Source organism: Typopeltis vanoorti, chromosome 5, assembly GCF_054136105.1.
Source record: "Typopeltis vanoorti isolate ZY-2024b chromosome 5, IOZ_Tvanoo_1.0, whole genome shotgun sequence".
Lineage (NCBI taxonomy): Eukaryota > Metazoa > Arthropoda > Arachnida > Uropygi > Thelyphonidae > Typopeltis > Typopeltis vanoorti.
The window spans coordinates 140,752,795-140,778,608 of NC_143553.1; the positions used below are offsets into that span (position 1 = coordinate 140,752,795).

A 25,814-nucleotide genomic window follows, 5' to 3' on the forward strand; every position below is an offset into this window, starting at 1 on the left:
GTGCTCATATCTGCAATCAGCATTTGAAGCAATGAGGAAACTTTAGAATACAAAGGCAGGTAGTAAAAATGATATCAGGACTGTGGAATGTTGTTCAAGGCTGTTAGACTGAAGGACCTTGTCGATAAAAAAAAACAATGGTGTGATATGATTGACACATTTAACCTCTTAACTAATTTTCTGAGGAAAAGTTGCCAAGAAACTAATTTTTATTTCTTTTTTATTATACCTTAATGAAGCTCATTTAGAAAAACAAATTATTATTATTAGTAGTAGTAGTGTTATTAACATCAGGTCTCCATGGAGTCAAAGACTCATCACAGGAGTTACACACAAAGCCTGTCAGACATTGTGCTTTAAACTCATTCAATGTATCTGCATTCACCATGTCAGACAATGCATTCCACTTGCCAACCATTATGCAAAGAACCTGCTCCTTATTCCAATGGGATGTCCCCTTGTTCTACCCTCTTCCCCCATTCTACAAAATATTTCTTCCATATCAACCCAGTAACAACCCATTACTAACTTAAATGTCTCAATTATATCTCCTCTCTTTCTCCTATTCACAAGACTTTACAAACTGCACTCCCTCAATCTGCCTTCATATCCTGCATTCCAAAAACCAGTTACCACCTTAGTCTTCTCTGGACTCTTACCAATATATTCTCATCACCAGGAGACCAAATCTGTGCACAGTAATCCATACAAGACCTTATAGAATGGAATGAGAACCTGTTTATTTCTGCACATTAAGATCCTCCACATCATTGCCCTAATCTAATGTGATGACTTCACAATTCACAAAAATGTGACCTCTGAACTAAAGATCCTTGTCCACCACTCCAAGGTCTCTCATCTCAACCTCCTCCAAAACTTCCCCACCAAGCATGTACTTTGCATCCCATTTTTGCCAGAAACTCAGGTTTTTCGTCTCGTAAATTCAAGAAAATGGACTGTAGAACCTACACTATTTCAGACAATAAATATAGTGTTGCGACTAGGGACCACAAGATGGCAGCACTTGTCAGGTATCTCCTAAGTAGATGACATTTATAATTAGTGATAGTGTTGGGCTTACTATCTCTGATTAGCTACCAGCAGAGATTGAACTGTCTCCTCAGTCTCAAAAAGTTAGATAGGGCTAAAATGGCCTTGCCTACTCCCCCATAGGGTAAAAAAAGGTGTTAGTGGATTTTTTTAGTGGAGCAGACACTTTGCAACATTGAATTAACAGTTCCATACTGTTGCTCACTCATACAATCTATTCGAGTCTTTCTGTAAGGCCACAACATTTGCTTGATTCCTCATCACTCTTTCCACTTTTGCTTCATCATCTGCAAACAGTTGTATACCAGTTAAACTCATCCCAGTGTCATTAATATACAAATTAAATAACAGTGGTCCCAAAACATATCTCCATGGCACACCACTAGCAACTTTCCTCTTTCGAGACTGCACTCCCATGCACAACTTGCTGATACCTATCTGAAAGCCAGTCCAACTTACTAATCTATCATTCAATTCCATCCACTTCACTTCAGTGACCAACTTATAATGTGGCAATCTTATTAAAAGCCTTTCAGAATCTAAGTATATTAATATACATGCATCTCCATTGTCCAATACATTCATCACCTTGTTATAGTACATAAGCAAGTTGATAAAACATGACCTCCCTTTAACACACTCATGTTGACAAGCATAAAGAATGCCACTGTTATCAAGCTACTTTTGTATGAGGGTTGTTTGAAAAGTTTGGTAAATTTCCAATAGACGGTGACACAATTCGTTCATTCAACCAGTGTCGGTATGTATCATCTTTTTCATGACCCCTGGCAATATTTTAGCCACGTGTGACGTGTAGTTCTCGTTTGGCAAACATTTAAAATGACTGTATTTGTATTTTTCATTAAAATGGAGAAAAAGGAGTTTCATGCAGTGGTAAAACACTTTTATTTGAAGAAGTGGACGGCCGCACAGATGAAGCCAAGTTAGATGCAGTTCATGGGGAGTCTGCACCAGCATTAAAGACTATTTGTTTTTGGATAAATGAGTTTAAACGTGGTCGTAAGTTCATCAAAGATGAAGCACACTGAAGACACCCTACTGAGATCACTACGAAGGAAACAATTGACAAAATCCATGGTATCGTTATGGAAGACCCCCCAAGTGAAATTGCTGAGATTGTAGGCATCTCAACTTAACGGGTGTATAATATCCACGAAAAATTGCTCACGAAAAGCTGTGTGCACAATGGGTGCTGCGATTGTTGACTGTCGATCAAAATCGCATGTGAAAAGACATTTCAACACAGTGTTTTGGTGATGTTTAATTGCAATTCACGGGATTTTTTTTGTGTCAATTCGTGACTGTAGACGAAACTTGGATCCTCTACTACACACCTGAGTCCAAGCAGCAGTCAAAACAGTGGACAATGCCTGGTGAAAGAGCCCCGAAAAAAGCGAAGACCATTTTGTTAGCTGGGAAGGTGATGGCCACTGTTGTTTGGGATTCTCAAGGAATTATCATGATAGACTATTTGGAAAAGGGTAAGACAGGAGTCTATTAATTGTTGGACCTTTTAAAAGAAGAACTAAAGAAAAAACGACGAAGATTGGCGCACAAAAAAGTGCTCTTTCTTCAAGACAATGCACCGTCCTACACATCGGCCGTCGCAATGCCAAAATTGCATGAATTTAGGTTCGAATTGGTTCCACAACCACCGTATTCTCCAGACTTGGCTCGGTGGGAAAACATTTTCTTCAAACGAGGATGTCATCAAGGCTGTCAATGACTGTTTTGCAGAATTTGACAAATCCTACTTTTTAGATGGGATGAAAAAATTGGAAACTTGTTGGACCAAATGCGTAGACCTCGATGGCAACTATGTTCAGAAATAAAGGTGATTTTTTCCAAAAAAAATGTGTTTAACTTATTTTTTTACCAAACTTTTCAAACAACCCTCGTATCATATCTCTCATCAACCTCTCCAGTACCTTAACTACAACTCCAAATATACAGATTGGCCTATAATTTATAGCCTTTAGTCTTATCAGCACCTTTGTGAAGTGGAACAATTTTACCTTTCTTCCACTCCTTTGGGAATTGTGCTATTGCAAGACTGTTGTAAACAGGTTGGCCAAGACTAATGCTAACTCCTTGCTTGGAACATTCCTTCAAGACACAGGATGATATGTTATCAAGTTCTATTGCCTTATTGACATATAGCTTACATAACTCCTCATATATCTCTTGCTTGCTTGCTTGCTCATCATCAATTCTTCTCTCATTACATTCCCTACACTTGAGCTTCTGATTTCACACTGAGGATGAAACACCCTGCTGAACTGCTTACTGAATACCTCAACTATGTGGACTGCAGCAGTGTTACCAATCTCCCACTTTCTTCCGTTCACATCATCTTACCACAATTATTCTTCTTTCTACTTGCTACATATCGAAAAAAACTCCTGAGAGTTTTTCCTGGCCTGATTTGCTAATTTCTGCTCATATTGCACTGTTTTTGACCCTTACAGTTGAGTCACTCTCCTGGCTTGCGCTTTATACTCTTCATGCAACTGATTATTACCATTATTCATCTTGTGCTGCCTTCTTTCAGATTTCATGCTTAATTCCCTCAATCATCCATTTGATACCTACCTTATTCAGCCTTCTCACTTTCAGAATACTTTTACACATCGATGTTGTTATGTATTTCTTCAAGTTTGCAAGCAGCATTTATTTACTTTCTGCTCAACTCTTCATTTCATGCTATATCTCCAAGCTCTCTCCTAAGCTTGTCATAATCACCAGCCTTATACTTCCACATCTATCCATTCCTCACAGAAGTTTTTGTATGGCTAGCTTCTACCCTGGTGATTACTGCTTGATAACTCTCACCCACTGTAGGGAAGTGAGAAACCCCACTCACAATTACATCCTCTGATGAAATGATCAGATCTAAAACTCTAGATCCTTGCTTGCACTCCTTTACATATTGCCTTAGATAGTTGTCTCTCAAGAATGGGAGAAATTTATTTTCCTTATTCCCAAAGGCTATCTTTTCATTCCAATCTATACTGCCATAATTAAAATCACCCATAATAATCACTCTTCCGTTGTTCACTAACCCAAGATGTTTATACATTTCTTCATCACCTCCCTCCACATTCCCTGGCCTATAGCAACATCCAACTAAATATCTCTTCCTATCAACCTTCATCTGATACTACACTGCCTCAAAACCATTGCCACTATTTCCCTCTTTCGTGTTTACCTTATGTGCACATAATTCCCCTGCTCTCTTCTTGTTAGTAATTTCCGGCACTCTCCCTCCCTTCTTGTCAGTAGATTCCTGTAAGTTTTTTTATTATTTATTTATTTATATAATTTATAAATGAATCATTTTGCTATAAAAAATTTGCTCATCTCAGAAGTACAAAAATAAAATCCAATTTATTTTCTATTTTAGAAGTGATATTTCCTTCGTGACAGGTTAAGAAAAACTTCTTTTTCTTTTGCATACTTTTTTTATTGCACATACAGTACACATTCTTGTTAGGCCGATTTTTCTCTTCTGTGGGAAGAATATCATCTGGAAAAGGACAGGTAATACTCCTAAAAAAGGAGTTTGACTGGTTCCAAGAAGATCATAAATATTTATTTGATCATAAATGATTTGTATTTTTCAATGTGTGTGTGTTGGGTGGGGGGGCTCTATTAGTTTCATTTTGAAATCTGTGGGCTTCTTTGATTGGCCTGATTTTCTACATAGAATTTTTCCATACATCTGCCTCCAAAAGATGGAAAAATGTTTTCCTGCAATACCTATTATTATAATTTTTTGTTATTATAATCAGCTACATTATTATTATTATTATTGATACCTCCAAGGAGTCCGAAGACTGATCGTGGGAGATCACCTACTAAACAACTGTCTCCATCACTATACCGAACCTCTACTACCAATTATCTCTATCAGCGCCATTTACTGCCCACTACCACAACTAGTATTTTTTGTCTGTGTGCGGGATGAAAAACCCGAGTTTCCGGGAGAAAAAACCCTGCTACCTCCGTATGAGATCGGCTAACTCACTTTCGATTGAAAAAGTCCGTATAAAGTCCACATATTGGGGATATATTAACAGTTTTGCTCTTATATCTTCTTACATTCCTTCATTTGAGATGAATGTAAAAACAACAACAACATAAGAACAGAGTGTTGAATGTAGTCTTTCTCTTTTCATTTCATTTCAAATGACAGGGAAATAACTAACCACCGACTCTGCTTACAGCTGAACATCATACTTACCTATGCATCTGTCACACATAATGCCACTTCAACAGCAAGATTTTAAATCCCATCTTAAGCCATGTCCAAAACACAAACTAAATGAATGGAAATGACCAAACGGGTGTTTTTGTTTCAATTCTTAAAATTAGTAAATAATACAAGATACATGAGTAAACTTGTGAAAATTATTTTTTGTCTTTTAGGCATATGGAAGATAATTATTATTATTATTCAGGCCTCCATGGAGTCAAACGACTCATTGTGTAGGTCCTTTCTAAGAAACACAAGTCTATTAAGACTCATCGAGGGAGGTCCCTCCTAGGAAACACACTCCTTAAATGCATTGACCGTTCTTGCTCTCACCACTCCATCAGGCAATGCATTGCATTCCATGGTTCAACCACCCTCCATGCAAAGAAACCACTCCTCACCCTCTTTCTCACAGTTTCCTTTCGTATTCCAGGGATTCTTGTCATCACTCCTTCCCACTGTTCAACTAAGCAAAAGAACTCCCCAGTGTCAACCCTGTAACCACCTCTCAACAGTTTAAAAGTCTCAATCATATCACCTCTCCTTCTATCCACCAAACTCTGCAGTCCACATTCCCTCAGCTGATCCTCATAACTATCATTGTACAGTCCTGAAACTATCTTTGTTATCTGCCTTTGTACCCTTTCCACAGTTAATTTATACCCTTCAAATCCTGGAGACCAGATCTGAGAACAATTGTCTAAGTGTAGTCTGATCAGAGTCTTATACAATGGAATGATAACCATTTTATCTCTGCAAGTCAGTGTCCTCATTATTGCAGCAATCCTCTGCATTACCTTCATTACCTTTGCAATATGTCCCCTAAATTTCAGGTTTCTATCAATCATCAAACCCAGATCTCTTGTCTCTTCTACTTCCTCCAGTTTAACACCTCCCATATATTATGCAGCGTCCCATCGATGTGTCCCAAACAGCAAGACCTTACATTTTGCTACATTCCAAATTGAAGCTAGAGAGATTTTTTGCATGATGATGTACATTAGGCTTAGTTAGTTGAAGGTAGCTAGCATTCCACTTTGAAACCACTCATTCAGCTAGCTATCTTAATCTGTTCTTGTAAGGACAGATTCAACTTCATCCTCTTAAACATCTTGTACATTTTGCATGGAGATATATACTTAGGCTTAGCTAGCTGAAGGTAGTTAGCATGCCACTTTGAAACCATTCATTCAGCTAGCCTAAGGATGAACTTCATCTTCTTGCTGGCATGAATCAAGTTCCTTGGTTTATTCACAGTACATTCACAGTCATCTATATGGCAAGTCAGGACTAGCAAACCATGCCCTGGATATTCTGCCTCATAGAATGAAATATGTAAGAAAACCTCTTTGCTATGCAGTTGCTATAGGTCTGAGAGACTATTTTTAGAATGAGCATTGGCTTTGAAGCACTCTTCCAACCTCAACAAGTATGACTGCATTAAGTTGAGAAAGATCTGAGAGGTAGTCATTCTGATACCAAATATAGCCTGACCCTTTTAAATTAACTTATGGTTATCTAGTCACTAACCTTGTTAGGACAATAGTTCTTTTTCAGTTATTACAACTTGAATTGTTTTCTACATCTGTCTACTTGAGTGCTGTGTGGTTTGTCGTAGTTGTAATTTGTGCATGTGAAGATGCTGGGTAGAATATCAGCAAAATAGTTAAATTCAATAAATTAATTATATATTTTTTCTCTTGGTGCTGTTTGTACTACGAAGCACTGTTATGAAATTCCATGGCGAGAGCAGTAGAAGCATAGAATGCATTGCCCCTGAAAAGGTGATGAGAGTACAGGCATTTAATGAGTTTAAGGAATGGCAAGAGATTTTTTATATAGTCTAAAAGGGACTTTCCACTGAGGCACTCATGACTCCTTAGATGTCCTGAATAACAATAATGATAATATCAAGAGTTTAATATTTAAAATCTTAAATATTTAAGATTTTAAATATTTAAAAATAATTGAAATTAGTAACAAATATAACATTTTCTAGATATTAAACTCACTATATATTCTTTTTCAATTTATAGTGAGCAAGTCTGTGCAAAACAAGACCACATGATTTACTTCAAGGTACAAAGTTTTCAAAATGTCTTTAATCCCAAGGCGGCTGTTTCGACGCAGACGGATTCTCACTATTGTAATATCAGCTGGAATTATATTTCTCCTCTATCAGCTGTTATCAGTTGGCCAGCTTGGAAAAGAACTGTCTAAGAAACGCCCCAGATCTAAACTGCAGACTAATTTTAAAGAATATGAAAAAGCAGATGGGATTATGCAGTTGAAATATGAAGCTGAAGATGGTGATTTTGGGAAGAATAAAATGATGCAAGAAGATAGCTTCAAAATGCAGAGGAGTTTAGATACAAAGCAATCAGAGCAGAAGTTGAAATATAATGACTCCCATAAACTACTTGGTGTACTATCTGTAAATCAAGAACTGTACAGGCCAACAGCATCGGGGACATTTCGTTGCATTAAAACTGGAAAAGAAATACCATTTTCTGAAGTGAACGACAATTTTTGTGACTGTGAAGATTTTTCTGATGAACCAAGCACTTCAGCATGTTCGGATGGAAGGTATGTTGGTATCCTTGCAATCACCAAGTAAATTTTCTTATTGCCATTATTTATAGGAATAATTAAGTGAGCTTAATTAAAAATTATCACTATAGGAAAAATAGCTGGATTTAAATGTTCATAAATAGCATTACAGTGCATTATAGGATGCATAGTGTGGATTGACTACTTACACTTCATTATGACAAATAATGAAGTGTAATTATGATAAATGATGGAGACTACTACTGTGTTGAAGTAACAGCTTTAATTTAAAATAAACCAAACTAATACTTCAAAATTATTTAATGTTCAACCATCAACAGTCAAGGAAATGACTACTCTCTCTTTATAAGTGTAGTGATCTAAAACAGGAGCAGCCAAACTTTTTCCTGTCAAATGCTATTTTCAGTCTAGAAATTGTTTTACATATCACTGAAAGTTTTTTAAACATACACATTTATATGTAATAGAAAAAATTGAAATGATTACAACCCAATAAATGACAATAAAACTATTTATTATATGAATGCACAACTAGTTGCATCTTCTTAGAAGACTTCAATGCATGCATAACATAAAAAGAGAAATAAAAAAATATATACTTTACAAGAGAACAACAACTATAAATTAAATTACAAATTCATTGTTTACATTTGAAGGTGTTCTGGATGCCATATTATTGTTGAGCGTGTTCATGCGGGCATGATCTCTCATACGCCAAAGTTGAATAGCTGAGGAGTAACAATCAGAAAGGCTATAGCTTAGGTTACTATTAAGTTGGACCAGATTAAAGACACTTTCTGTCAATTCAATAGTTCTCTCAAGCTCATCATAGCATCTAAAAATGTTTTCTGATTTGTTTAAAATCACTGGATGTGTGATAGAATCTTCATCATCAGACTTAGCAGAATTAAGAATGTGATAAGATACAATGGTGACAGTAGTTCTGCCATACATGATGCTCTCACATGCTTATACATACCCGACTCACTGGATTTCTCCATCTGACCAAAATAGGACATGTTGCAGTTACACCAAAGACAGTAAACTCCTGAATACTTTAAGCTATCATGCTTAGGTTTAGCTGTACCAATTAAGGAAAAGAATTTGGTTAGAGGAAGTGAAAAAAAAAAAGTGCAGATTTTATATTTTTTGAGAATTTTAGCTACCTTTAGTGAAATGGGGGTGATATTTGGGGAGATATAAAACCTTTTACACCAGTATTATTTTCAATATGATGAACAGGTGGATTAAATAGCAGCTTTTTAGTAGTCTCTTTACGATAACCGTTCTTCTGAAAGGTTATAAGAAGAAACTTTATTTCTTTGGTGATCTCTTCTTTGCCGAGCAAGGAATGAGCATGTTTACCTAATGTAGAAATGATGCCAAGCTTTTGGGATGGATAATTTCTACATTAGGTAAACATACTTGCTCCCTTCTCAGCGAAGAAGAAGAGATCACCAAAGAAATAGTTTCTTCTTCTTGGGTCCTTTCAGAAGAATGGTTATTGTAAACAGACTATAAATAAGCTGTTATTTAATCAATCAAGTTACAATTTCAAGTTACTTCAGAGTAAGCAGCACAATGAAATTTATCTACCACATAAGACTCACAAGTATGCAAGCTTGAATCCAGTGGGGTTCAATCTTGCATTCTATTGGTTGGAAAACAGATATGCTATTCGCTTGGCCAGTCATTCTGACATATTGCAAGAGACACACACACATATATATATATATAATTAAAATACTGAAACCATAATAAGAATATATTATATCCTTATGGTTTCAGTCCAAATCAGTAAAATATTAGTTAAATTCAATAAATTAATTATATATTTTTTCATGACAAGCAGGCTAGATTAATTCCAGAATACTGAAAGGGCATAAATATTGTGAAGCAGAGTCATAGTGAAGTTGTTAAATACATTATGCTATCCAGATGACTGACCAGAACAGAGCTTTTTTGATATTGCCATCTTTTGTGAACAGAACATAGAGCAAGTTTATGTGTCGAGTACCATAATAATTATTAACAATTTAGATGTGTAAACATATACTTGAAATGTTGAAAATTTATTTATCACTAGGTTAGACTATAATAGATTTAGTTTAATCCTTTATCCCAGTGAGAGCAAACAAAGTTTGCGCCTGAAATTATCTTCAGGACTAAATATAGTGTTGTACTATCTTATCCAGTAAGTAGTGCAACACCAAGGCAACTCGTGGCAAAGGTGGAGCAAGCTACCAGGCACTTCTAACCCAGTATCTCCCATAATGCAAAACACATATCCACATAGGAAATGTGTTTTGCATTATGGGAGATACTGGGTTAGAAGTGCCTGGTAGCTTGCTCCACCTTTGCCACGAGTTGCCTTGGTGTTGCACTACTTACTGGATAAGATAGTACAACACTATATTTAGTCCTGAAGATAATTTCAGGCGCAAACTTTGTTTGCTCTCACTGGGATAAAGGATTAAACTAAATCTATTATATACTTGAAATGAAAGTAACAAGTGGCTATAAGTAAATAATAATCTATGGTAGGGCCTTTCAGGCTCATGATCTGCCCTGATGGTTTTCACACCAGTATTTTAAGATAAGATGGTTAGTCTCCTGTCTAAATATATCTTTGTGTATGTTATTCTGGCTGGTTTGCCTGGTATGGGATGAACAACTTGAGTTTTCCACCATCTCCATATGAGACTGCTTAATCAGGGTTTTTCAACTGAGTTGAAAAACCCTGATAACGATTCTTGGAAACTATGAACTATGGAGACTCATAATTATGTCTCCATAGTTCATAATAAAATACATAATCATCATCATAATACTATTCTTTCTTTTATGTTATCATAATACTAATTACGGGTATAGAACATATTGGTCTGTTCCGGTCTTGTTATCCATCCAATATCCTTTTTTGAGGTCTATCCTGCCTCTCTTTCCAATTGGCTTATATTTTAGTATTTGTTTAAGATGTCAGGTGTTGGCCATTCGGTTTATGAATAAATATTGGAGAACAAAGAGAGGAATGCAGGTGTGAGTGAATGCAAACAAAGTATAAATGATGAGCATCAGTCTGAAGAAAGATGACATAAAAGAAGTGATGAAAAATTAGGAAATTGGCAGTCATAATGAAAGGAATAGTGCTTTTATGCATAGTTTCAGAGGGACTAAACATAAGTTAGAGCAGAGTTAATTGAATTAAGTAAAGCGCCACTGATTCAGTAGGCAAGGCGGGATAGTCATCAGTCAGTCAGAGAAGTGACACTTTCTGATAAAAAAATTACAAATTAATAAAAACATTTTAATAGTGACACTTTTCGATAAAAATTAATTTTACAAATTTTGTATATTTTATTAAAAATATAAAAGAAGTACATAATTTAATTACACACTTCATATAAAATCATAAATGAAATCATTATAATATAATTCACATGAACTGAACATGGTCACAGCTTGCTAGAACACGGTGTCACTATCTGATAAAGATAAAAAGAAAAGAAAAGTATATTTTGTTTTAATTCATTTATATAAACAATTATGCAGCCATTGTATAAACAATACAAATTCAAGAATTATAAAACAAATTTTTATTTTAAATGGAGAGTAAAATTGTTGGAATGCAAGATTTAATGAAAAAGTTATTAAAAATGAAATGAGGAATATGTGGAGTGATGTTAGATGTCTAGTGGAAACTAATGAAAGTGTGCAAGAGAACAGAATGAAAGAAAAAAGAGTAAAAGAGGTGGCGAGTGATTCCAGGATAGCAGTACATGGAGGCTCCATAATTAGAGGACTAGTTACTGAGAGATTCCATAAAGTCTGCTATCCACGTGGGAGAATGAGTAGGATAATTAAGGCATTGGATATGAGGAAGAAAAGAGCAAGAGAGTTAGTTGTGATTGTAGGGATTATCTAAGTGGACATAAGAAAGATGTGAGGACGAATATCAGGAGACTATTGAGAAGAATAAAAGATAACAGTGTAGTAGTAAAGGTGGTCGGTGTGTTGCCGAGATATGACAATGAGATCTTGCAACGAGAGTGAAAATCATGAATAGTATGCTAGTGGAGCTGAGGAGAAGGGAGTGCAGTTTGTGGATGAATGGCATCTGTTTAAGGGAAGAATGACATTATACAGACTTGATGGGTTCATTTAAATGGCTTTGGAGTGAGTGTTGCTGAATGGAAGTACAGTGTGTGTGTGATGCTTGATCAGAAGAAGGAGTAAGGGAAAAATCAGAAGAGTGGTACTGAAGAGACAGAAGTGCTTGGCAGCGGAAATAGCAGCAGTGTGAGAGATGAAGAGAAAACGGGAATGCAAGAGGAATAGGGAAAGGGGGGGAGAGCTTGAGTGGACAGGGAGAGTGGAAGTTGAAAGTGGCAGTGAATGTGTGTGTGTGAAGATGGAGTATATTGCAATGTGGGTGCAGTTGTTGAAACTGAGAAAATATATGTAGGAAGTGATGATAAAGGTGATTGGGCAGGTGTGGTGGGGAAATCACAACCAACACATGGCTTGGATAGGGCTGGCTATAGATCTAAAAATGAAAATTGCTGTGCTTGTTTACAAATGCCAAAAGTATCAGAAATAAGGGGGATGAAATGGTTTCACTGATTGAGTTTATTTGCCCCAAAATCATTGGAATAAATGAAACATATAATAAGTTTAGTTTAATCGATTATCCAAGTGTGAGCAAACAAAGTTTGCACCTGAAGTATCTTCAGGACTGGGCTAAGGTAGTGCAACACCAGGCAACTCGTTGCAAAGGTGGAGAAAGCTCTCATTACTCCTATCTCAGTATCTCCCATAATGCAAAGCACATCTCCTTGCGGATATGTGTAATGCTATGCATTAAGGCAAGGGCCACTACCCATACCGGTTTCGACCTTTATTGAGGTCTCGTCAGTGGGAGCCAGGCCCAGTAGTGGAGATACAAAGGCAGAAGCAATGAGAGGTCATCCAAACCCAACTCTCAACATCTTTCTCTGAATCCGGAGTAATTTAATAATAAGGTTGCACACCCTTTGGCAACTCCTATAGGTTTCCAAGGGCCACTACCCATACCGGTTTCGACCTTTATTGAGGTCTCGTCAGTGGGAGCCAGGCCCAGTAGTGGAGATACAAAGGCAGAAGCAATGAGAGGTCATCCAAACCCAACTCTCAACATCTTTCTCTGAATCCGGAGTAATTTAATAATAAGGTTGCACACCCTTTGGCAACTCCTATAGGTTTGGATGACCTCTCATTGCTTCTGCCTTTGTATCTCCACTACTGGGCCTGGCTCTCACTGATGAGACCTCAATAAAGGTCAAGACCGGTATGGGTAGTGGCCCTTGCCTTAATGCATAGCATTACACATATCTGCAAGGAGATGTGCTTTGCATTTTGGGAATACTGAGATAAGAGTAATGAGAGCTTTCTCCACCTTTGCAACGAGTTGCCTGGTGTTGCACTACCTTACCCCAGTCCTGAAGATACTTTCAGGCGCAAACTTTGTTTGCTCACACTTGGATAATGGATTAAACTAAACTTATTATAGTCTAACCAAGTGAAAAATAAACTCTCAATAAGTGAAACATAGTTGAATGAAAATAATATTGTAATGGGAATAGAAATGGAAGGATACAGTATTTTATGCACGGATAGAAAGGGCAAGGGGGGGTGCTGCTTGTGATAGCAGGGGAATTAAGTCTGCATAAGGTAGACATGAAAGAGGGAAATAGTAGCAATAGGTATGAGGCAGTGTGGTGTAACGTGGAGATTCAGAGGAAGACATGTTTAGTTGGATGTTGCTATAGGCCTGGGAATGTAGAGGTTGGTGATGAAGAAATGTATAAACAACTTGGATTAGTGAACAAAGGAAGGGCAATTTTAATTATGACGGTATAGATTGGAATAAAGAGATAGCATTTGGGAATAAGGAAAATGAATTAGTTATCTAGATAGTTATCTCTCAAGTTCTTGACTTCACTAGATAACTTATTCAACGAGAGTAGATCTGATCATATCATCAGAGAATGTAATTGTGAGTGGGGGTTTCAGATTTTCCTCCATTTGGTGAGAGTGATGATGAAGTGATCACCTGGGTTGTGGCTAGCCATATGTGGACTTCTGTGAGGAAAGGATATATGTGGAATTATAAGGCTGGTGATTATGAGAAACTTAGGACACAGCTTGGAGATATAGAATGAAATGAGAAGTTGAATGGTAAGCAAATAAATACCGCATGGGAACTGACAAAGATATACATAACAGCATCAATGTGGGGATGCATTCCGAAGGCCAAAAGGCTGAATAAGTTAGATGTAAAATGGATGAATGTGAAGCTTAAGAATGAAATCTGGAAAAATAAAGTATTTTGGAGGAAGTACAAGATGAATAATGGTAATAATCAGTCACATGAAGAGTATAAAGAACAAGCCAGGAGGGTGACTCAGCAAGTAATGAAAACAAAAGTAGAGTATGAGCAGAAATGAGCAAATCAGGCAAAGAAAAACCCTAGAGAGTTTTTTAGATATGGAGCAAGTAGAAGTAGGAATGATCTTGGTAAGATGAGGTTAATAGCTAAAAGTGGTAGAATGATAACTGCTGCAGAAGACATTGTTGGGGTATTCAGTGATCAATTTATAAGGGTGTTTCATCCTGATCAGGGTGGAATCATGAGTAAGTTAAGTGTAGAGGACATATGAAGGAATGGCTTAATTGTGACTGAGCAGGTATTTGAGGAAATAAATAAACTTGATGTCAATAAGGTGATAGATTTGATGACATATCTCCACGCATCTTAAGAGAATGTTCCAGGGAATTGGCTTGCCTGGTTAATAAAAGTCTTACAGCAGCACAGGTTCCAAGGAAGTGGAAGGAGTGTAAAATTGTTCCAATGCATAAATGTGGTGATAAGACTGTAGCTTCAAATTATAGGTCAGTCTGTATATTTGGAGTTGTGGTGAAGGTACTGGAGAGATTAGTTTATTTATTTATTCATGTGGGGTTCCCCCATTCTTCAACTTTCCCTTAGGACTGGTTGAGACCTCCTAATGAGGGATTAAGTATGTATTTTATCTGTAGATCTGTGTGTGTTCACGACTCAGTTTGCCTCTACTGAGGGACGAAAAACCCAGAGTTTTTGTATAAAAAAACCCTCTACATCTGTGTGAAACATGATCTCCCCCTTAACAAACCCATGGTGATAACCACAGAGAATACTGCTGTTATCAACCCATTTCTGTATCCTACTTCTCACTAATCTCTCCAGAGCCTCCATAGATCAGTTAGTATAGACAAAGCCCCTTGGTCGGAAAAACCTGGATTCGATTCTCGTCAGTGATGTGAGGAACCTTTATCTGGTCTCTTTCAACTAAAGGTGAGTTAGCTGGTCTCTTGGACAGAAAAGATACATATACAATAGTGTACTTAGATTTTGCAAAGACTTTTGATAGACTGCCACATGACAAGCATCTGTTAGTGAAACAGATGGGATTGGATAACAGACTTCTGAATTGGATCAGTGACTGGCTGTCAGATAGGTATCAGAAAGTATGTGGGTGCAGTATCCCAAAAGAAAAAGGTCACTAGTGGTGTGTCGCAGGGTTCAGTTTAGGGCCATTGTTGTTCAATTTGTATGTTAATGATATTGGGATGGGTTTAACTAGTGATATGCAGCTGTTTGCAGATGATGCAAAACTGGAGAGAGTGATGCAGAGTCGAGTGGATGTTATGGCCTTCCAAGAGGACAAGAATAGATTGCATGAATGGGCAGGTAAGTGGAACTGTCAGTTCAGTGTTGCAAAGTGTAAGTTTTGAGATTTGGTAAACAGTGATGGGATGCACAGTATACACTTGGTTGGGAAACTTAAAAGGAAGTAGAAGAGATGAGAGATCTAGGAGTGATGGTGGACAAGGATGCTGAAATTCATGAGCCACATTGCACAAGTTGTGAAGATATCACTTCAGATAATGGCAATGATGCGGAGAACCCTGACATGCAGAAATAGAGAGGTTTTGATGCCATTGTATAACGCCTTGATTAGGCTTCATATGAATTATTGTGCACAGATTTGGTCACCGGGGTTTTCATGGTGACAAGGATATGTTGGAAGGGATCCAGAGAAGATTCATGAAGGTGGTCAGTGCTCTATGGAATGTGGAGTATGAGGACAGATTGAGAGAATGTAAGTTGCAGAGCTTCACGAATATGAGGAAGAGGGGATTTTGATTGAGACATATAAGCTAGTCAGGGGTTGTTATTGGGTCGACATGGAAGAAGTTTTTCATAGAAGGGGGGGTAGAACAAAGCCATTGCTGGAAACCATATAAGGAGGGTGTGAGCAGAGGAGTGAATAGTAGGCTCTTTGTATGGAGAGTGAGGAATGCATTGCCTGAGTATGTTGTGGGTGTAGACACATTGAATCAGTTTAAAGCACATTTGGATGAACATTGTACAATAGTGTGTACTTTCCATGATGTCTCTGACTCCATGGAGGTCAGATGTTAATAATAATATTTAATGAGAGCAAGTGTTCAGGATGGGAGAGCAGAAACAGTAATCAGACCAAGAAGAAAAAGTATAGAAATCCAGGACCTCATCCCAATAGAAACCACTATAGTGGCACGAAGCTGCGTTGCTTTTGATAGATCGATCAATAGAAAAGGAAAAGCAGATAACGTTATGGTCAGAGTTGCCGAAAGCAGAGCAAATATCTATAGTGTAGGATCTGGCAGTAAATGATCTAGCTTCTGTTTCTGCTTCTAATCTGAAAAATTAGAGAAGGAAAGTTAGATTTATGAACATTAAAATTTAGGAAGATAATCTAATGGTTTGGTTGATTAGAGTGCATGAAAATTGTTTCATTGCCTGAGTGCGTTGTTGGATGTAAACACATTGAATCGTTGAATTATTAAATAATCAAAGAGGTCAGCAAAGAGATCTCCTTAAACTCATTCACTGACAAAGCACTCACAAAACCTCTATTCATTCATTCAAGTGAGTCCTCAAGACCTTGCTAACCATATTTTTACACAACTCTCATGGATGATCCATGTTCTATCTCATCTTGCCAAGTATTGAAACATTTCTTTAACATTTACTATCAGACCTCTTTAGTAACTTATGTTTCTATCAATGCCCCCCCCCCATTTTTTTCCCCCACTTATCAACTTAACTTAGTAACCCATGAACATTTCAACTAACCTTCATGATCAGGCCTGTTTCTACATTTTGCAGGGCCCTGTGCGAATGGAAAAGCAGGGCCCCTGAAAGTTAGTAACATTTATGGAAATTTTAAATGGAAGGATATCTTGTTAATTAATTAATTAAATCAAATATGAAAAATATTTATGCACATAAATAAACAAGTATGCTCTTTAGCATCAATTTAAGTAAAGGGAAAAAATTTGTTAAAAAATAAATGTGTTTGTATGTACATGATATATTATTTTATAATGTAAGTACACATTATCTTATAAATATGCCAGAACAATGATTTATTTAATAATATAAAAATATAAAAAAATATCCATTTTTACTATAAAGAATGAAATACATGCATAACAACGTATAAGATTTAAAAGAAATCTTAATATATTAAATTTTATTTAACCTAATGTGCTTATCAATAAAATCATTTATAACGCTATCAAAATTCAAATTTTTTTGCAATTTCATGCTCTGTAGATATTATTGCCAATGACGACAAACGTTCTTGAGACATAGAAGATCGCAAATAGGTTTTTATTAATTTTAATTTTGAAAATGACCTTTCTGCTGATGCGACCGTAACTGGACTGGTCAATAATATTTTAAATGTCGTAGTAATATTTGGATAAATATCTGGCAAATTATTTGCAATTATGAATTTTAAAATATTAATGGGTGCATCTTCTGGAACAATATTTCTAAAAATAATTAATTCATTGTAAAATTCAGATTCATCAATATCGGTATTTAATTTTTGATACAGCTGTTGCAGCAAAATTTTAATTCATTTTCTCTCATTTTTCTTATTAATTTCATATCATAAAGAAATCCAAACGATTTTTCATGAATTTCATACAATTCAAATATTTTTTTGACAGATTGTACAGCAGTATCTAAAATTACAAAAAAGAAATTTATCCTAAAATTATCTTTCTTATCACCTATGTGTGATTCATCAGGCGTTTCATAATCAAAAAATACTTTTCTTCGATGTACTGGACTTTCTTTAAATTTAATTTCTATTTCTAATAGATTTTACAGTTCAATCTCAAAACAGCTATCAAATCCTGATATTCTCTGCTCTTCAAAGTACTGCACTATTTATTATGCTTAGTTGCTATGTCTATGGGAATTTTTGCATTTTGTAATACTTTACTTACTAAATTAACTTTTGACAAAAGCTCATACCAAATTACAAGGTTTAGTATAAACTCAAATGAATCAATTTGTTCATATATTGAAGCCACTTCTACTTTGATAGTATTATCTGATGCAGTTTTAGATAATTCTTTTAGTGCATTTAAAAATTCTGGAATTTGAAAACGTACAGCTCTAACTGATTCTTTTCTACATTCCCATATTTCATCACATAACGGTTTTGGAGTTAATTGTTTAACAAATTTCTTTAATATGTCCCAGCGTGAAGTTGAGGCAGCAAATAATGTATATATTTTTTGTATAACATTAAAAAAATTTATAGCTATAATTGATGATTTAGCGACATCCCCTAAAATCAAATTTAAATAATGACAGGTGCAAGGAGTATAAAATGCCTTTTCGTTTTCATTTAAAATGTAAGCAGGGACTCCCTTATATACTCCTTTCATATTCACTCCGTTATCATACCCTTGCCCTCTACAATCTGACAATTTAAGATTTAATTTATTCAAAAGTGATTTTATATTTTCATATATACCTTTACCAGTAGTGTCATTAGTTGTTAAAAACGTCAAAAAAAGTGTTCACGAATTTCAATATCTGCTTTAAATATATGTAAAATTCTCCGCTTCCTTTGAGTATTTCAGAGCTCTCATTATTAATTAATGTTGAAGCCGAAGAACTGTTTGTAGTTATTTCAGAACTCCCGTTATCAACTGATATATCTGAACAAATATATGAGTTCAACTTCATAAATTTAAACAGTGAATTTTTTTGACGTTCCTCAGCCACTTTTTCTTGTTTTCACTTTCTTTTTTCATGCCCACTTGGGTATTTTCTTCCATAATAATCTCTCTCATGACTAGTCATATTTTAGAATTAAATACGATAGATTTAATTATAAAATAAGTTAATAAATTAAAACAAAATTACTTACCTGATAAATAAAATATATCTAAAATAGATAATATTAGAAAATAAATAAATCTAATATAGATTGAAAACTACTATTGAAGAAAAATTCTGATATCAGATAACTTAAAACCAGTTTACAAAATATATTTTTTAAGATGTTTTGCAAGTAATGTTACATACAAAAATTGCCATGACAGTAAGTGTATATACTTACTTGTTCATAAAATCATAAACTAAAATCAAAAATCTCCTTAAAATTATTAAAAACACCTGTTTTAAAATGCACTTTTCCCTATTTAACACTATGTTGTACAATATTGTTATATATCTTAGAGTAGTTTCAAATACTACCGCTCTACCTCTAAAATCTTAAAATTAATTCCCTATACCAGTTACTGTTTATCCTAATGTTATTTCATCGAACAATAGAGCCAGATGGGCGGTCTGGCTCCAGCCACGAGATACTGGGCAAGCAGTAACGTGGTGCAGTGCCGGCGAAAGAACGACGTGCCATTATCAGTATAATTTTAATGTATTTTCATGAAAAATTAGGTGTTTATTTTACCAAGAAAATACATAAAAACTGTATGGTGGCATGGGGCCCTGTGCCACCACACAGTTCGCACACCCATGAATACGGCTCTGTTCATGATCATCACCAGTCTGGTCACTTCTTGATTTTTTTCATCATTTCTTCATCCCCAAGAAACCCAAATAATCAAATCTGAATATAGTTATTTCATTTTTTTTAATTTTATAAAGAGGGACAATATCTTCCTTATCCTTACTTACCAAAATGTTTCTTAACATCCAAGTCATCCTTTAAACTATTTATTCTGCCTACTTCTGTAATATGTATTGCAGCTGAACTTCTACTCTTGGTTGTAATTACTTGTTACCATCACCAGTTCCCTCTCCCATTATGCTGTCTAGCATCGCTGTAATATCTTCACCAGTCTTTTCACTTGGTTATACTATAAATTAAAGATGCCAAGAAATTGTATTCTTGTAAATTTAGTTTAATCCTTTAAAATATCTTCAGGACTGAGGTAAGGTCGTGCAACACCAGGCCACTCCGAGCAAAGGTGGACCACGCTCTCATCACTCCTTGTTCCAGTATCTCCCATAATGCAAAGCACATCTCCTTGCAGACATGTATACTGCTATGCATTAAGGGATGGGCCACTACCCAGATCGGTTTCGACTTTTATTGAGGTCTCGTCAGTGGGAGGCAGACCTAAACATGGAGATACTAAGGCAGAAACAATAGGAGAGGTCATATGTACCTATACGAGTTGCCAACAGGTATACCACCTTATTATTGAATTACTCTGGATTTAGAGAAAGATATTAGAAGTTTATTTTGCACTTGGTTAGACTATAATAAATTTAGTTTAATCCTTTATCCAAGTGTGAGCAAACAAAGTTTGCACCTGAAAATATCTTCAGGACTGAGGTAAGGTGGTGCAACACCAGGCAACTCCAAGCAAAGATGGATCTCCAGTGGGAGGCAAACCCATTTGGATCTGCCTCTCACTGACGAGACCTCAATAAAGGTCGAAACCGGTCTGGGTATTGGCCCTTCCCTTAATGCATAGCAGTATACTCGTCTGCAAGGAGATGTGCTTTGGATTATGGGAGATACTGGAACAAGGAGTGATGAGAGCTTGGTCCACCGTTGCTCGGAGTGGCCTGGTGTTGCACGACCTTACCTCAGTCCTGAAGATATTTTCAGGTGCAAACTTTGTTTGCTTACACTTGGATAAAGGATTAAACTAAATTTATTATAATCTAACCAAGTGCAAAATAAACTTCCAAAATTGTATTCTTGGTTTCATCCCTTACCCAAGTGTAAGCAAACAAAATTTGTGCATGAAGGAACTTCACGATTGGGCTACTTGTATATAGACTTGTATACTTCACATCAATTGCCTTCGTATCCCATAATGCAAAAGCACATATCCTTACGGACGTGTATAATGCTATGCATTATGGGAAGGGCCACTACCAAGAATATAGTTTCTTGGCATCTTCAATTTATAGTATAACCAAGTGAAAAAGCTTTCAACATCTATCTCTAATCCAGAGTATTTTAGTAATAAAGTGTGACACCTTTTGGCTACTCATGTATGACTTCTGCATTACTTCAACCTTGGTATCACTTCCGATTTTGACTCCCACTAATGAGACTTCAATAAAGGTTCGAAACTGGTCTGGGTAGTGGCCCTTCCCATAATGCATAACATTATACATCTTTGTAAGAATATGTGCTTTGCATTATGGGATACCAAGGCAATTGATGTGAAGTCATTAACCTCTATATACAAGTATCCAAGTCATGAAATTACTTCACGTGCAAACTTTGTTTGCTTACACTTGGGTAAGGGATGAAACCAAGAATACAATTTCTTGGCATCTTTAATTTCTAGGATACTGTGATAGTACTACATGATTAAGCATATGTTATTACTAATCTCCTATCAACAATTTTCCTCAAAATTAGTGTATTACTTGTCAGAACTCCAATATTGTCATATCTAATATTTTGGTCATCTAGGGCACTTAAGACCAAATCAATCCACCCAAATCTTGGTCATCCTGGCAAACACCTGTTTTGATAGCCTTTACTCACCCATTTGGTTTAACCATACCGCCTTAGATTACCTTTGCTTACACTCTTGAATGCTAGCAATGTCAAGTTCCTTCCTATCGTTTCAAATATAATTCTGCCACTGTTGCCATCTCTTCACTCCGTTGATTTTTCTCACATCTGTGGGGTTTATTCTTTATTCAAGTGCTTTATTTCTTTCTTCACTTAGAGAAAGGATTGAACCAAGAATATAATTTCTTGGCTTCTTTATTTTATTTTCTAATTCTAAGATACATAAATTAAAACTGGTCTGACCACTGTCTTGTATACTTCGTAGTTTAGTGTTTTGATTCATTTCTTTCTTATTTCATAGAAATTTACTCATCTGGCCCTCCCCATCATAATTTAATTTTCTATCTTCACTAAAAACTGTGTCTAAATAGCTGAAATGTTTTACATATTCTATAGGTTCTTTATTGAGAATGCAATGGAGGTTTTCTATATTCCTGCCTATTTTCATAGTTTTGGTCTTTTTTTATTGCTGATTTTCATGCCAACTTTGTTACAGTTCTTATTCAGTTGACTCAAAGAATCCTAGGGACTTGCACTGGATTTGTTTAGGAATATAATATCTGTATAAAGTAAAATCCATGTTTGATGTCTCTGATTCTAATATCAGGTGTGTCACTTTCTTCCATAATATGATCCATATAGATGATGAATAGGAGTGGAGATGTGCCTTGTCTTACACCTGATTGTACATCAAACGATCTTCCTGTATTCCCTTCAGTTCTATCTGCTGAACATTGTTCTGTCTTCATTGTGAGTTTCAAAAATGCCTTAATTTCTCTCACAGTACTATTATATTGCTCAAAATTAAGTGGATATTGAATACCACATTATTTTTTAGCCGAATAAGAAACTCAAAGATAGGAAATCTAATCTAAGAGTTTCATGCTGAATATAGAAAACTTTATAAAGATCAGCGAGTCCAAGCATGAGCCAACACCTGGTAGTGCAATGCTAGGGCGACTCATAGTAAAGGTGAAGTAAGCCCCGATCACTGTTCTTAGTATTATCCCATAATGTAAAACACAGCTCCTAGGAGATGTATTACTGTTCTACATTATGAGAGAAGGTCACTACCCAGACTGGTTTCAACCTTTTTTGAGGTCTCATCAGTGAGTAGGTCGACCTAGATGTAATACTAAGGATTAACAACAATTAACATTTCTGACTCTAAGGGTGAAGCAAAGCGCTTTTCATGTAATACTAAGATTTCAATGGTCCTTATATCTTTACTACGAGTTGCCAAAAAAAAAAGGTGCACAAATACAATTACTGAAATAAGAGCCAACAGGCTTCACTTCGGAAATGTAAAATTATTTAAAATTAAGTGGATATTGAATATCACATTATTTTTTAGCCGAATAAGAAACTCAAAGATAGGAAATCTAAGAAATTACAGAAATAATGTGGTATTCAATATCCACTTAATTTTGAATAATTTTACTTAGCCGAAGTGAAGCCTGTTGGCTCTTATTTCAGTAATTGTATTTGTGCACCTTTTTTGGCAACTCGTACAGTAAAGATATACGTTTTGACCATTGAAACCTTAGTATTACATCTAGGTCTACCTACTCACTGATGAGACCTCAAAAAAAGTCGAAACCGGCCTGGATAGTGACCTTCTCTCATAATGTAGAACAGCAATACATCTCCTAGGAGCTGTGTTTTACATTATGGGATAATACTAAGAACAGTGATCGGGGCTTACTCCACCTTTACTACGAGTCGACCTAGCATTGCACTACCAGATGTTGGTTTATGCTTGGACCCGCTGATCTTTATATAGTTTTCTATATTCGGCATGAAACTCTTAGATTAGATTTATTATTATTATTATTATTATTACCACCTCAAGACCTCATGGACTCAAAGACTCATCTGGGAGGTCCTTTTATCACACACACACAGCTCATGATACTGTGTTTTAAACACATTCAAACTCTTTGCAGACACCACATTCTCAGACAAGGCATTCCAATCATTCACAACTCTGCACAAAAAAAACCTGCCTCTCACTGCCCTACTCACACCCTCTTTATACAGTTTCCAGGAATGACCTCTGGTTCTCCCTTGATCTCCCACTATTCTCTGTAAAACTTCTCCAGCATTGATCCTATAACAACCCCTTACCAACTTGTAGATCTCTATCATATCTCCCCTCTTTCTCCTGTCCACTAGACTCTGCAAATTACATCTTCTCAATCTTTCCTCATACTCGACATTCCAGAGGTCAGAAACTACCTTAGTCAGTCTCCTTTGGACCCTTTTCATCATCCTTCTGAAACCCCGGTGACCAAATCTGGACACAATAGTCCATGTGTGGCCTAATCAAAGCCTTATACAACGGAACAAGAATCTCCTTACTTCTACACGTCAGTGTCCTCCACATCATTCCCAGAAGCCTTTGTGTTGTCTTCATAATTTTGGCGATGTCTTCCCTAAATTTTAGATCCTTATCCACTATCACTCCCAGATCTCCTATTTCCTCTACCTCCAACAATATATTCTCACCAAGCATAAATTCTGCATCCCATCTTTGTTTTCCAAATTTTAAAACCTTACACTTTGCAACATTGAATTCACATCCCCATTTCCGTGCCCAATCACTCAATCTATTTAAGTCTTCCTGTAAGGCCACAACATCTTCACTACACTTCATGGTTCGTCCCAACTTTGCATCATCTGCAAACAACTGAATATCTCCATTCAAATCTTCGCCAATATCATTAATATACAAGTTAAACAGTAATGGACCTAAAACAGACCCCTGAGGCACTCCACTAGTGACTTTCCTTTTCCTGGATATCACTCCCCCATACACAACTTGTTGATACCTATCAGATAGCCAGTCTCCAATCCGATGCACGAATCTAATATCCAACCCCATCTGCTCTAGTTTGACTGTCAACCTATCATGAGGTACTCTATCAAAAGCCTTTGCGAAATCCAAGTATAATACTGTGTATCCTTTTCCTCTGTCCAAGGAAGCAGTCACTTTATTGTAATAAGTAAGTAGATTACTAAAACATGATCTCACTTTAGCAAATCCATGCTGTCCATCAAAGATAATACCATTGTTATCAACCCAACTCTGGATCCTAGTTCTCACAAGCTTTTCCAACAACTTAACCACAACCTTACACACAGATAGGCCTATAGTTTGATGCTTGACTTCAATCACCTCCTTTATGAAGTGGCACAATCTTGCCCTCCTTCCACTCCTTAGGAACTTGACCAAGTGCAAGACTCGTATTAAAAAAATATGTCAAGGCAGGTGTCAACTACCTGGCACATTCTTTCAGAATACGTGTTGATATATTATCAAGTCCCACAGCCTTATTAACATGTAGTTTACTCAACTCCCCATACACCTCTTGCTCACCTACAGTCAGTCTCTCCTCCCCATCATCAACTGCTCTCAATCCCTCCATGAACTCACATTCACAAGATTGAAAGATCTTTATGAACTGTTCATTAAGTATCTCCACCACACATTCTGCATCAGCTGTCTTTATACCATTTTCTCCAATCAGTGTCATCCTTCCATAATTATTCTTTCTTTTGCTGGCTACATATCGAAAGAATTTCTTAGGATTCTTTTTGGCTTCATTAGCCAACTGCTGTTCATACCTCCCTTTAGCTGCCCTCACCAACCAACCAAGTCACCCTCCTTGCTTGGTCTTTATAGACCTCATGGAATTGGTTATTTCCACTTCTCTTATGCTGCCTCCACAATGCCCTTTTTCTCTGTATTGCATGCTTAATCTCTTTATTCATCCATCTCACACCCACCTTATTTAACCTTCTCACCCTTGGAATACATTTAGACATTGCATCTACTAAACAGTTTTTGAAAATTCCCCAAGCTGCGTTGATCTCTTTTCCAGGTAACTCCTCATTCCACGTTACACCCACAAGCTGTCTCCTGAGCCCTTCATGATCACCCCCCCCTTGTAGTTCCACATATACCCTTTTCTCAC

At 36.3% G+C, this 25,814-nt stretch overlaps 1 protein-coding gene across 1 annotated transcript in view; it reads left to right on the forward strand.

Moving 5' to 3' along the window:
* The window catches only part of LOC150106878 (uncharacterized), an 85,685-nt gene that overhangs the window by 20,037 nt on the left and 39,834 nt on the right, over positions 1-25,814 (forward strand). The window contains exon 2 of the mRNA XM_090392787.1: positions 7,363-7,912. Coding sequence (XP_090248913.1) covers positions 7,422-7,912 — 491 coding nt within the window. The 5' untranslated portion in view covers positions 7,363-7,421. The remainder of the gene's footprint in view (positions 1-7,362; positions 7,913-25,814) is intronic.